At 35.6% G+C, this 14826-nt stretch overlaps 1 protein-coding gene across 1 annotated transcript in view; it reads left to right on the top strand.

Moving 5' to 3' along the window:
• The window catches only part of PREX1 (phosphatidylinositol-3,4,5-trisphosphate dependent Rac exchange factor 1), a 252963-nt gene that overhangs the window by 187664 nt on the left and 50473 nt on the right, over positions 1-14826 (top strand). The window contains exons 12-15 of the mRNA XM_070940036.1: positions 4003-4106; positions 4918-4967; positions 7053-7128; positions 11675-11747. Of these exons, the coding sequence (XP_070796137.1) occupies positions 4003-4106; positions 4918-4967; positions 7053-7128; positions 11675-11747 (303 nt within the window). The remainder of the gene's footprint in view (positions 1-4002; positions 4107-4917; positions 4968-7052; positions 7129-11674; positions 11748-14826) is intronic.

The following is a 14826-nucleotide window of genomic DNA, read 5'->3' as shown; positions in this document are numbered from 1 at the left end:
CAGCTGACAAGCTCAGTGTCTTTAACCGCTGACCCATCGTGCCCCTAAATTTGCAATGGTTAAATAAATTCCAATGATGAGATATTACATATCTCAAGATTACAAGACTCATCTCTATGTTTCTAAACTGGAAACCAAGATGAAGAGAGGGAGAGGTTTACACTTTTACAATGATGATTCACTATTAGTGGCTCATAAAGTTAGAAATATATATATATATATATATTTATAGATGGTATTGAAGTATCAGAGTGGTTCTATAATGGAGATGACCAGTGTCTAAATATGATAAATAAGTAAATAAATAAAATATTATTTTTAATAGTTTTCTGTAATTTAAAGTAAACTGTAATTTAAGATAAACTTTAAGGTTAAACTTCTCTTTTAGATTGCAAAATAGAACAATGCATTTGGCATTGTAGTTCTTTATGTATATTCTTCAGTAGTAAATTACATTGTGTCTCATGGAGTTTATCACAAAAATAGGAACAAAAGACTATGTGTGTGTGTGTGTATGTATGTGTGTGTTGTGTATATAGTATATAGTATTATGTATGTATGTATGTATGTATGTATGTATGTATGTATGTATGTATGTAGAAGAAATGCAGTAGAAGTTACTTCCAGGTAAGCAGTTGTGATAATCTCTTCAAGTCTAGTTTGTGCGATATTGAATCAAACATTTACTTCCCAAGTGGTAATCTTTAACCATTGGACAAGCATGTGGCAAACTGAGGGACAAGAGTATTTGTGCTTGTGACAAAATGCTAATAACTGTGCTGAAGTGCATCATCCAAGATGACTTCAATCTACTTTAGTATTGCCCAAAGCTTACGTGGATCAATCAAAGTCTTTTTTGTGATTACTCTCATATTTTGACATGGGGATCGCAAAATTAAAAAAAAAACCAGTCTCACTGATCTCTTCATGTGTTTTTAGATAGAGTGGTAAAATTTTATGGCAAAGTAAAATAATAGGATATACCTAAGGCTTCAAACTGTACAATTTTTTCCCCTTTGTTTCCTGTACTGATCAACCATTGTAATAAATTGCTCACATCTTGCGGGTTACGTATTTTTAGATCTAAGAAGCAGATGTTTACATACACATCAAGATGTGTCATTGAGCAAATGAATATGTTGAACAGATGCATTTGTTCACAGAGCCATAATTTGTTTTTCCTCTCAGAATGCCCATGGGTAGCATAATCAAAATCTGTTTCTAGTGTGTGAAATAACTCTCCAGTGGTTTGCAGGATATTCTCCTTCAACAATGAGACCCAGGACTTGTTTTTCTCCTGCTGCTTCCCAATAACAGTATCAGTTTCTTATTTAAGCAGTAGGGTTTCCTATTGCATCCTTCAGGTGTTCAAAGCTGGAAAATTAACTTCAAAGTAAGGAGGCATTTTCTTCCTAAGGAAGTTGACTTGTCTTAATTCCTATGCAAACTCCCTGAAACAAATTTTAATGGGGGAATTCTTCTATTCAATTTGACTGACATTTTTGATAATTTCTTTGTATTAGTACACCAGAAATGTTTTTTCTAACAGTGTTAGTAGACAATAGTACAGTTTTTTCCCGAATGCCATCGCTCTGCTAAACAAATAATTCCTTCAACAATGTCAAACTATTCACTAAGTCTGCATTACTATTACTATTAATCTTCTCATTGTTCCTATCACCCATCTCGTCCCACTTATGACTGTATGACTGTAACTTGTTGCTGTATGCTTACAATTTATATTGATTGTTTCCTAGTATAATTCAATTGCTTATTTGTAACCTATGATTATCATTAAGTGTTGTACCTTATGATTCTTAATGTATCTTTTCTTTTATGTACACTGAGAGCGTATGCACCAAGACAAATTCCTTGTGTGTCCAATCACACTTGGCCAATAAAGAATTCTGTTCTGTTCTGTTCTGTTCTATTCTATTCTATTCTATTCTATTCTATTCTATTCTATTCTATTCTATTCTATTCTATTCTATTCTATTCTATTCTATTCTATTCTATGATACTTTCATAAATTAAAATCCTGAGAAGATCTATTTCTTTAGTCCTGGAACAGACAGCATCAGTTCTTGAGTGTTCAGTGCACTCAGTTTTCAAGTATGCTGTGATGAAATATTGAGCACAGAAAATAATTAGAATCTAGCCCTTCATTTAGGCAATGTAATGGGGAAAAAGACGTTATAGCTGTAATTATGTAATCACATAAAGATATACTATTGAATAATCTCCTTCTGCTACAGCAGACACTTGGCATGACAATATGAACAAAGTTGTTGCTTCTTTGATACAATTCATCTTCATATTATATGTAATAGTCATAATAATGAAGAACTATTTAACTGATGATCTCTGTCAGCCCTTCATGGAAAGGCACCTCTCAAGCTAATTCAATGCCATTTTAAAGAGTTTGAAAGATACTGCAATATCGCAGGAAGCTATTATTTGTCAGTGTAGGCTGGTATTGTTGATAGGAGCTCTCCAGGGTTCCCAGCAATGAAAAATCCAGTGTCTTCAGCTAAGAGACTGCAACAGTGTCTTAGCAGTGAAGCAAAATCTCGATATATACAACTGCTATTACACCACTAGCATAACTTATAGCATTTGCACTATTACATTATCATATGAATATTGTCATTTGTCCCTGCTTGCCCTTTGTTATAGATTTTCATGGCAAAATCTTCCTCATACTTTATATCTCTGATTGTTTTCTAAGTGAAAATTGCAGAGTTTGGATCTTAATCTTTTCACACAAAAACCGTGTGCTTTACCACTAAGCTGCGATCCCATTGCTATTAGCTATTGGCTTATATCCAGTAATGGCTTTACCTTAATGCAAAAGTACACTGTCTGATCCCCCAGGGCAATCTAGTGTCAAGCCCACTAAGTAGATCAGAACAGGAAATCAACTCCTCATAAAAGCTAAAACTGCTTTTATTGAGATTAGCTATAACAGAATTTTGCAGGTCTGGCAATGCTGTATCTCCTCCTCTTTCTTATACTTCAGTGAATTAGGGAGGCATCTGCCTGTGTAACGTAGGTTATCTTGATCTGGATTTTAAAAATATTCCAGCCCTTTTTGCCTAAGTAATGATTCCCACATATTTCCATCAAGGGCAACCTCCTTACTTTTTACATCTAGAAAACATTGGCTGTGGTCTCCAGTTGGATGTTTGTGTTGTTTCTAAATTGTAACATGTAATATGAGAGAAAAAGCAGAAAAGTAAATTGTTAAATATATGAAAGGAGAGCAATTTTATTATTTTCTTTACAAATTACTAATATCACTTTTATCTTGGCTACAGAAAATTTAGCAAGTATACTTCTAGTACTATTCCCCAAGGATGTGAACAGTTGGGTGTAGATGCAATGATCTGTGCAAGTAGAAACATGTTTTGCTAAGAAAGAACTACCATTTAATACAATATTTTGTGTTTGTGCATAGGTGGTCCTCATTTAATGATCACCCATTCATCATCGTCCCATCAAACTTGTGATGTCACTGAATGAGTGGTGGTTAGGACCAGTCCTTTAAGTTCTAGCCAGCACAGTTTCCCCACAGTCATGTGATTATGATGCAGGCACTTGACAACTAGCCTGGATTTCTGACTGTTGCAGTGTCCCATAATTACATAATCATGATTTGTGATCTTTCTTCCTAGCGCCTCACAAGCAAAGTCAATGGGGAAACTGGCAGGAAGTCAAAAATTGCATTCCTGTGAGATCCTTCCTTAATTATTCATGCAGTCCTCACTTAACAATGGTAAACAGGGACTCCAGATACTGCCACTGCTAAGCAGGATGGTTATGTAGTGTTGCACGTTATGAAAACATCACTTTAGTGATGGAAATTCCAGTCCCTATTACCATCATTAATTGAGAACTGCATTATTTTATAGTAACCAAATCTTGTTCAACAAATCATGGATTTGGAGGACTTCATGCTAGAAAATGGAAAACAAAAGTTGTTTATTATTCTTGATGGTTCAGTTTCAGATAAGCACCACTTCAAAAACGAACAGGTGATGTACCGATTTCGTTATGATGATGGGACATATAAGCCACGGAGTGAATTAGAAGACATCATGTCTAAGGTATTTTTGGTTTTGTTGCTAAAGTTGTGGGAAAAGCATGCGTTGGCTTAACAATATAAGAGATTTCAGCTTTCTAGAATTTATTTTACATTGTTGATAACATTTTCTTTGTCTGTTATATTGTAAAGAATTATTTTCCTTATCCCCACATCAATACTTTCAAACTGCATTTTCTGTAGAAATATGGGGTATATAAAATATTATCAGCCAGATGTTTCAATTGGATTTAGCATTTTTATCCACCTATGGCATCCTTCCCCATGACCTGTGATATGCAGATGTTGTTTGATGATATTAAAGGTGTTTTGCAATAGACTGATGCCGATTTTGTCAATGCAGATAATGTTCAAGTGGGGTTCCAGATATTTTGGAATTGCGCACAAAATGCCTATTAGTATTAGTACTATCTTTGCTTTCTTTTGCCATAGTCATTCTACTTCTATTTGCAGGACTTTGTTTTTTGTGATTGCTACTATTATTATAATTGATGATTATAGCATGATTCACAGCCAAATAGATTTCATTGTCTATTCAAATACAGTTGAGTGGAAGACCAGACATAATTAGTGTAGTGTCAATTGGGAGAATTAAAATAGTTGCTTTAAAATATTCTAGTTCCAAGAAATTGTGAAATAAGTAAAACGTTTTTCACTTAATTTTTTCTCTTTATTTTAACTCAGAGGGTGAAGTGTTATAGTATAAGTCCCTCAGCAACCCTCAGAGGGTTACTCAGGTTTCTTCTGTACGTGTTTTAGATACTATTTTAACCTGTATTTTAGACTGCAACCTTGTCAATTGTTTTTCTTTGTAGGGTGTAAGGCTCTATTGTCGTCTGCACAGCCTGTACACACCAGTGATAAAGTAAGTTCATTATTTTAAGATCTTCATACAATCTCATATCATTTGGAGTTTTCTCCCTTTTGTTATTGAACCAGAAATAAATTGCCGTCTGTTTAGGATAACTTGGTATTCCTTCTTAACTATGTTTTCAGTTAGTTAAGAGTGTGTGACATCGTGTTCTACTATATTGTCTCATAGTATAATTTTCTAAAGATAACTTATCCCTAGTTGTGTTTCTTGAAAGGTATTTTAATAATTATTCTTAAAATTGTAGCCTAAGATTCTCTTAGGAGGAAGAACAAATATGCAGTTTAGAATTACATCAATGAGCAAGCGAACTGGAAAATAATTTTAGCTTAATGTTTAATCATATGTTTTATAATTAAAATATCATTGTATGTTTTAACACAATCTGATCTTTTCGGTATACTGAAATATCATTGGATGATTGCCTGTTTTAGCTTTCAGATGATCATTACTGGTTAAATAACAGACTACTATATGTTTCAGAATAAATCACTGGTTACACGAAGTAATGAAAGGGGATTGGAATCTCAGTTTCTGAAGCTGACCCGTAGCATCTCAATTTTCCTAGAATGCAGTAACTTAAATGACCGTTCCTTGTCATGTTAGTACATTTTGGTGCATAGAAGCATCTGATAAACCATAGTTCTGCTTAATTGCTTAGCACATTGTAAGCCGCCCTGAGTCTCCGGAGAAGGGCGGCATTAAATTAAATAAAAAAAAAAATAAAAAAAAAATTGAAAATTGTCTCCTAGGGGACAACAGAATTCTAAGAAAGGGGAAGTGATGCTTTAAAATGTGTAAATGAATGTGTGTGTTGCCTATATTTGTGCTTCAGCCATTCATTTAAAAAATAATTTGAAAGTCAAACAAAAAGAAATAGTCAATTAATCAAGGAAGTGAACTGACCCTGATGCATGGAATTAGTGGTGGCATTTTGATGACCTCAGATTCAACAGCATTAGTATAGGAGAATGAGTGGCAGAATCTGAGGACGGAATTAAAAGAGGGATCAGCCTAGAATCCTTATGTAGCCACAAGCGAACTAAGTTCAATTTCCCTTGAATTCTTTTGACTCTTATCTCACTTCAAGCAGGTGCTAACCATTAATTGAGAAGATTCCTGAACATAGGCATACCAGTAATTAGCAATAAATCAGTTTAATTGGACTGTGACAAATGGATCTCATAATTAGCAACCAAAACTCACTTGGTATTATCATTGCCAATTTTGGAAAGATGAATGGAAAATGAGGTAAAACATGATTGGGGATAATTCCAATATGATTGGTTCCCTAAAGAGATTTATAGCTTTCTGATGACACATAATAAAAGTATAGCAAACATACATAAAATTTCTGTTTCAAAGAATTTTATAATAAAATGAGAGGTGATATGTATAAGACTGATGGAAATTATGATAAGGTTTGAGAGATATGTTCTTAAAGGAGCTTTAGGTTAAATTTGACTCCCTCTGGCTAGTTCAAAAGAACTGCCATAATTAAATTTATTGATAATATAGAAGTATTTTATAATTTAGTAGCTACCAGATATAATACGCTTGTCACTTTAAGAATTGCCAACCAGTGTGGTCTGATGGAATTCTGGGAATTACAGTCCCATAATGTAGAGGAGACTAGATTTGATAAGGCTGTATCAGCCCTTCAGGGTAGACCAGATTCAGAAATCCATGTTCTGTGGATCAGAACCACTTTAATTGTAACAGCAATAGTAACAGAATCTTGCAAATCTAAATGTGCTTCCCTCCTCCCGCCCATTATTTTCCTATGAACTAACAAGCCAGTTTGTCTGAGACACTATTTTACTATGTTGGCCTGGGCTCAAGCCTCTTTTATCTGACAGTTTCCTTGGTAGCAGCTCTTCTTCCTGTCATTCCAGGCTATCCCTCCCCTGTTTACAATGTGCAATCAAATATTTAAACTATAAACTGCAGAAAATCTAGAGAAAAGTGGTTTCCTTTCTATCAATTCTTTCCCAGGTTAAAATGTGGCATTGACTTTTTAAAAATGTGTTTGGCCAACCATAATTTTTAACTACCTTCTAATTTTCTTTTCTGACATAGAGATAGAGATTATCACTTGAAGACATACAAATCAGTGATCCCAGCAAATAAACTAGTGGATTGGTTGATTGCTCAGGTAACGAGATCATAAAAATATTAATGTTTCTCTTCTTTTTTGGGTTCAGCCTCAACTCTTTCACATTTTGCAATGTTATTCCATAAAACTATTCCGCACACTGTTGGAGCCTTTGGAGTCCAACCTGAAGGACTTCTTTGATATTATAAATATGGAATTTATCAAACTGGAGATGAAATAAGGATTTTCCAGATTTTAACTTTTTATGTTCTAATAACTACATTCTTTAAACAAACAATCTAGATGGCAGGGGTGAAATGTAAAATTTGTTACTACCAGTTCTGTGGGCGTGGCTTGGTGGGGGGGATTAATGTGACTGGGTGGGCATGGCCAACTTTTTTTTTTTAACTTTTCAAACCATTTTTTCTAATGCTTTGAAAAGCCTCTGCCGATCAGGCAACTCAGCTGGGATCGTCAGAGAGGCTTTTTAAAAAATGCCTCTCTGCCAATTAGGCAACTCAGCTGGGATCGTCAGAGATTTTTCAAAGCATTTTTTTAAACCACCTCTTTGGCCAAGAGGTTGCAGAAAAAAATGCTTTAAAAAGCCTATGACGATCCCAGCTGAGCCGCGCAATGATCAGAGGCTTTTTTTTTTTTAACTTTTAAAAGCATTTTTTCATCGGAAGAGGTTGTAGAAAAATACTTTTAAAAGTTAAAAAAAAAAGCATCTGATGATCGTGCGGCTCAGCTGGGCATGTTGGGGGTGAGGGGGGCGGACAGGGATTTTTGCTACCAGTTCTCCGAACCACCTGCCGCCATCACTACCGGATCGGGCGATCGGGTCTGAACTGGGAGCATTTCACCTCTGCTAGGTGGGCACATTACAATTCTAAAATAATTCCCAGGTGTCTTATTATTCCACTGATACTGCATGGACTTGATTTTGACAACCTATGCTTTTAATAAAAAGATTTAAGATTGAGATTCTAGTCCTTTAATACCCTGTGCTGACACTGACTACCTGGAAGCCTTTGAGAAGCTTACAAACAAGATATGAATCCAAATACAACTGATATCCAGAAAGTGCTCTTGTGAAAGAAAAATGTCAGATCTCTTATCAAAATACAGTTTAAATAGCTTTGTATTGCAGAATAATTTCTTGTGGTCTGGAACAAATTGTCCCCTTTAATCCTATGTTAGGATACCAGAGGTAGGCCTGGTTTGGCTTCCATTTATGCTTAGATATCAACCATGCAAATTTCTTTATCTGAACATCGAGAAGTGGTCTTCCTATTTTATTATGGGCATTCTTTTTCCATTTGTATTTTATCTCCAATGAGAGCTTTTGAGAAGTTACAGATTTAGTCAACTCTTGACTTCAATGTTACTGTTTTGCAAGGGGCGAATCTAAGTTGCATTGTTAGTCATGTGTTTTTATATGCTATTTCTGTAAACAAAGTTTACAGAAATTCCCAAAGGCTAGCTTAAGAGCAGTGTCAAACAGATGTCACTTTAGAACTCATCTGGGGGTAAAATTAGATGGTAGCAGTTATAAGTTCACTGTAATAATTTTCTAAGTAAAGAAGTCATGTGGCAAGATGTTAAAATGGGAAAGGGGCATATTAGGGCATGTAAATAATATTGCAATTAAAAAGTTGTGAAATAGTCTTGATCAGCATTTCCAGCTCTGTACATTTTGCCCATTAAAAAAAAAGGAAAAAAGCTTATTCTGCACTGATAGTGTGTGGTTGATCTAAATTAAAAATAGTTTGAAACTGCTGTATACATATTGCCTAAATTGTGCAACCCAGTCACAGGTTAAAGCAGTTTCTGAAACTGAACCCAAGTCTCGAGAAGTGTTTCTCAACATTGGCAACATGAAGAATTCCACGTTGGTTGGGGAATTCTGGGACTTGAAGTCCGTATATTTTCAAGTTGCCAAAGTTGAGAAACTCTGTATTAGATTTTCTAGATTTGAGCTGCAGAAACCCAGATGACTCTTCAACATCAAAGAGATACAGATAGCTCTGTTGTCATCTAGTGCAGGGGTCTCCAACCATGGCAACTTTAAGAGTTGTGGACCTCAACTCCCAGAATTCCTCAGCCAGGATCTAGTGAATGCCCAATTTTTTCAGCCCTGATCTGTTGGCCCTGTCATCCATAGCTGCTACAAGGTACCTAGTGCTGGATATTGCCTTTCATTAAAAGTTTTGCTATTCATTTCCAATTAGTACCTTATGTTTGAGGCAACACCCAGGGATAAAAACAGAGATGGAAGGCATCAAGTTGTTTTGTTTCCTTTTTCATCCTGGTGCAGAATGAAAAAGGAAACAAAGAGCACAGGGCAAAGCAACTACTTTAGAGACAAAAGGTAAGCAAAACGAAAGTCTTATTTTACCATTCTTTTTCTGAGATCGTAAGATAAGGAAAAAGCTAGAAAGAGTATTGATAATTATAACAGCTAATTGAGAGGTTTGGTGCACATAATAGTGTCATCTTAAAACTATTATGTACTCTAGATTTACTAAAGGTCTGTTTAGTAGTTTTCACAAGGCCCAGTCTTTGTCTTGCTTGGTTTATTGTCCTGGGTATGAATGAGTTGCTAAGCCAAATGAATCTACTTTATCCTATTGCTATTGAAAGTTCCTGGCCATAATTTATCCTGCATGTATATAGTTGGAAACCATGGAGATTTGTCCATGTATAGACCAGGAAGTAGATCAGAAGTGCTGTGTATTCCAACCCTTTGCTTAGCAGACAGAGTTATCCATCTTCCCTCCTTTGTTCCTTTCTATATTAACTTTGCTGGGCAAAGTTCTCTAATGAAAAGAAAGGAATTTTTAAAACTCATAACTGAGCCTTCCCTCCAAACCATAGATTAGTTTGATTTAGGAGTCCAAGGTAGGAAGGGACTTTAAGCCAAGGGCAACATACCGTATTTTTCCATCTATAAGACGCCCCCATGTATAGGACACCCTCCACTTTTCATACCCAAAATTCAGAAATCAATATTTTAAACATTAAATAGAAGACATTTATTTTGCAGAGTAAAACATTTGCTTGCTGTTACCGGTATTTTTTGTTTGTTTGTTTTCTGACATTTTTATGGGCTCAGAACGCTCCAACATTACCGCTGTCTGTCGCATCTGGGCACTGACTACATGCTTTCCGCAGCATCAGCTGACATCAGTTACATAAGGCTCATGATTGGAGGAAACCTGTTAGCTTGTCTCTGCAATCGGAAGTTTCACTCGTGAGGCTAGTTTGCAGAGATATGGTATCAGCAGTTTCGCAACCACGGTTCTCCTCTTGCCCCCCTCCCCCCTGCCCCCGGTGTATAAGACGCCCCTCCATTTTTAAGTAAATAGTTTTAAGAAAAAGGAGCATCTTATACACGGAAAAATACAGTACTTATGAATATCTATGTTACTGATTGTTCCAATAAGAAATTGTGGATTTTAGAGTGGGCCAGGATAGAGCCTTGATAGTACAGTGGTTACGCACCCTGTTATTAACACAGCTGCCTGCAATTTACTGCTGGTTCGAATCTCTCCAAGGCTCAAGGTTGACTCAGCCTTCCATCCTTTCTAAGGTAGGTGAAATGAGGATCCAGTTTGTGGGGGCAATAAGCTGACTTTGTATAAATATACAAAAGTATGAAGGCTATTGCTTAACACATTGTAAGCCGCCCTGAGTCTCCGGAGAAGGGCGGCATATAAATCAAATTTAAAAAAAAAAACACTGCAACTATGCAGTATCCATGAGCATTGTTTCTGGTATGATTGAGGAATGAGAAAGTATCTTCAAGTTCAAGTGGAACAGAGGGGAAACATATTCCAGTGGGAGTTATCTTTTGGTAAAGAGAGGAAACTACACTAATAAACTTAAAATTGCCCAATTCTTGTTGGAGAGGCTCATGTGAGCTGCTTGCCATATGGAACTGAGCCTACATAGTTCCATTCCAAGTGGCCACCCACACAACTGGTTGAGCAGATAAAATGGGGATCTGGCACCAAAATAAATGTGTTTTTTTTTTCTTCCGCTTTCTTCTTGTCAGCCAAAAACACCTATTACATCATTGCTAGAAATATTACCCTGAATACAATGAAATCATATGACTACATGCATTATTTTAAGCAGCTGTTTTTCATGGGGCACACAGGCACAATATTTCATATGTTATTGTAGTTATACCCTATTAAAACTGATGTTTGAGAACTCTTAAGTAAGGAATCATTATCCTTCAATAGATTCTGCTGCCTCTTATTCTGATATTTTATAGCATGTATAAATCAAAGCCAGCTATAGATGGCTTTGATTATATTGCTAGTAAAAGAAAGCTTCTTCGTAGAGACAACTGGCTGCAACTGTGTACTGTTAAAAACAGCTCCTTTATGAGATTCTGGTCTTTGTCCTCTCAAAGCTTGAGGAAGACAAAAGGTACTATATTTAGGAGTGAATGGGATTTAAGTAAAGGGAGTCCTGCTTTAATTACTTCTACTGTTTCTTTGTAAAGACTGCTCTGTTCATCTGGGAACTGGGATCTAGTTGTGGTAGGATTGTTTGAATTACGATTTGCCCAGGGTATATCTTTTCTTGTTACTAGGGAGACTGTCAGACCAGAGAGGATGCTGTGGCACTGGGAGTCGGGCTCTGTAACAATGGTTTTATGCATCATGGTAAGCCGTTAATTCCTCCTTATCCTAACCAATTAACAAGGATTTAACTTTGTTTCTTTAACCAACAAACGTTGTCAGTTTTATGACAGACTTTTTTTTAATCAAGCACACTCTGGATTACATCTCCTGGAATCACGATCTTTTTCCCAATATATTTTCAAGATAATATTTGCTTTCGATAGCTACTAAACCGGACTGTTAGGCAACAGACAAGCCCAGTTCTAGTTGCTTTCCTTCTGTATAAAAATAGTAAAATTCTGGTAAAGAATCTTTTTCATCCCAATTTAGGATGAGAGCTACATTTGAAAAGCAGAAGTGGTCATAGTTTAAACTTGGTGGAGTCAGTGGGTGTCTCCTAGTGAGGGAAGCAGGTGTAATCTAAATTCTAGGTTTAGTTACTCAAAAGTAGGAGACAGAAGCAGCATAGAATCTCACCCTATCCAGTGATGGAAAAGTATTTCTTTTGTAAAATTGGATGTTTGGAACAAACTTAAAGAAAGACCTTTACCCATCAGTTCTTCACAAATCAGTCTGCAAATGCTAGATTTCCCTGGTAAGAAATATATTTGCAAATAAATTACAATTCAGATGTTTCATTCTATAGAGTCAACGACAAGGAAGAATTGTAACACTGAGGATTGGAATTATATTCCCTCACTTCCTATTCCGTCTGTCTGTCTGTCTGGATGTGTGCAGGTCACAAATCAGCAAGAAAGTGAGGCAAGACAATCAAGGAAAGAAAATGAAAATCCTTGTATGTTAAATGGATTTTGTACAGAAGAGAGCAATAAGAGAAGAGAGGATTAGCTCAGCTATAATATGATTCATTTAGCTTTGGCTTTATATATTGCATGAACCCAGCCTTTGTGGTATGTAAACCACATTTTATAACTTAATGTGCTTTTCAAGCCCTGCCAACTGAGGTTAAGTAAATGATGGTTAACCAACATATGGCTTTGTGTGAACCCAGTCCAATCTGTGAAGATGTGTGAATAGTTGTGATAGAAGGCAAACAGTCCATTTGTTGATTATTTTGTTTGAGAAATAATTCTGAAACAGCTACAGTATCAATGTGCAAGGACAAATTAAGCACATTTAAAAAGAGGTGCATTACCAAAGATATCAGACTAGAACTTAAACTTTGAGAGTACAAAGTAATGGGAAAAGTAGCAACCTACATTCATAATAGAAGTCTAACCCTATTTAAGGAAGATTAACTTCCATAACTGCTGTATATTTTGCAGCAAAGCAAATATAAATATTTAAAATATGGTTTTAAAGGAAAAAAGAATTGAAATCGGAAACACAAAAAAATTAAAAGTCTATAAGCATTAGAGATCACATTTGGCCAATAAACCTGTTCTGTTCTATTCTATTCTATTCTATTCTATTCTATTCTATTCTATTCTATTCTATTCTATTCTATTCTATTCTATTCTATTCTATTCTATTCTATTCTATTCTATTCTACATAGACTACAACAAAGGGAAGTTAGAAACTAATATTAAGTAATGTTTAGTAGTTTTTTCTTTTGTATATTTAACATATTTAGTAAATTCATATTAGCTGCCCATTTGATACACTTGTCTCATCCAGCTCAGATCAAAATCCTTACATCGTTAAAATAATTTAATGTACTTTGTTTTTTATTGTTAATGTCTCACCACCTGAGCACTAACATGTCCTGAGCACTAACTGTATAATCTGGTGCTATAATTCCTTATAGATAGTATTTTTATTAATCATTTTTTTCTTTTTTTCTTCTTTTGCTTGCTTATGTTCACTTTTTCTTATCCTTAAAAATATTTTTAAAAATAATTAAAAATATAAACAATAAGTAGCATAACCCTCCCAGAACACAAACTCGTAGGGATATTATTAGATAAGATAAGTATATCCAACTTGGATTTTATTTCCAAGGTTTCTCTGTATACTGATGTTTTTCAGTGAGCAGCAAAGGCTCCATGAAATGAAAGGCAATTCTTCCACACACATCACAGTCTTTCTTTTCTTTGTTTGCTATGCAATAAAGTAGAACTACAGGAAGACACAATGGCCTCAGATTATTCTGGCATCTTTTCAGGCAGCTTTAATTAATGTAATTTATTTTCCACTTCTCTTTGTATTCTTGTCCCGATAACTATTGTATTCTGGACTTTTGAAGGAAAAATAGGGAAAAGAAATGGATTTAAGAAATACAGAGAGCATTTTCTAGAAAGCCAAATTCTTTGAAGCTCCTCTTGAACAAAGTGGCATTTATGCTCTTACAATGTTCTTTTTGAATTAGCAAAGATACTTCATAAGCATGGCTTTACGCAGCATGCCATATGTATATTTTAATAATAAACCAAAGGGCCTTCCCCCAAAGAACTGCATTTTATTAATGAGATGACCACTTACATTATTTTTGAGGTTATGAGACCACTGATCCAGTTTCCAGCTTTCATCTATGGCCTTAGGCAGGGATATTTCCAATTTATGCTGTGTAACCTAGTTTATCAAAGGTGCTGGCAGACCTTCTGGTGAATCATCTCCTCTACTCTCACAACATGTGCAGCCATCCCTGTATTGATAATAGCAGGAATAAAGTGCAGAGGGGCTACATGGATACCTGTCCTAAAGATTTTAAGGCATCAAAATAGATATAAACAGGGCCTTGCAGGGGATGTGGACATTACCATTTAACTGGTGCTGGGCTTGAATGCTGGGAAACAACCTTCTCTGTCCTTTGTTTAAGTTCAGTTCCATTTCCCTCATTAGGTTGTTTTGGACTCCCTGCTCCACCATCCACGTATTATTTTTCATTTATTCAGACTTCAGGTTTTTCTCAAGCTTATTGATGGTACTGTTGGGGATGACTGAGCACCCATATTCATTGCTGAACATGAGAAATAGAGAAAATAATTAGGGCCTATTTTCTATGTCATCCTCTTGTGATTTACCATAAGAGGAGTTAGATTATAGTCCCCATAATTTGAAGGTCTAAGGATTAGGACAGTGATAGTGTAAGATATTACTAAGATAGTGGTAGTCTAAGGATAAGACAGTAATAGACGCGGTGGCTCAGTAGCTAAGACG

The sequence above is a fragment of the Pituophis catenifer genome, unplaced genomic scaffold, assembly GCF_029215685.1.
Source record: "Pituophis catenifer annectens isolate HBS135680 unplaced genomic scaffold, rPitCat1.0.hap2 SCAF_3, whole genome shotgun sequence".
NCBI classification, from domain to species: Eukaryota; Metazoa; Chordata; class Lepidosauria; order Squamata; family Colubridae; genus Pituophis; species Pituophis catenifer.
This window is presented reverse-complemented; position numbering and strand designations above follow the sequence as displayed.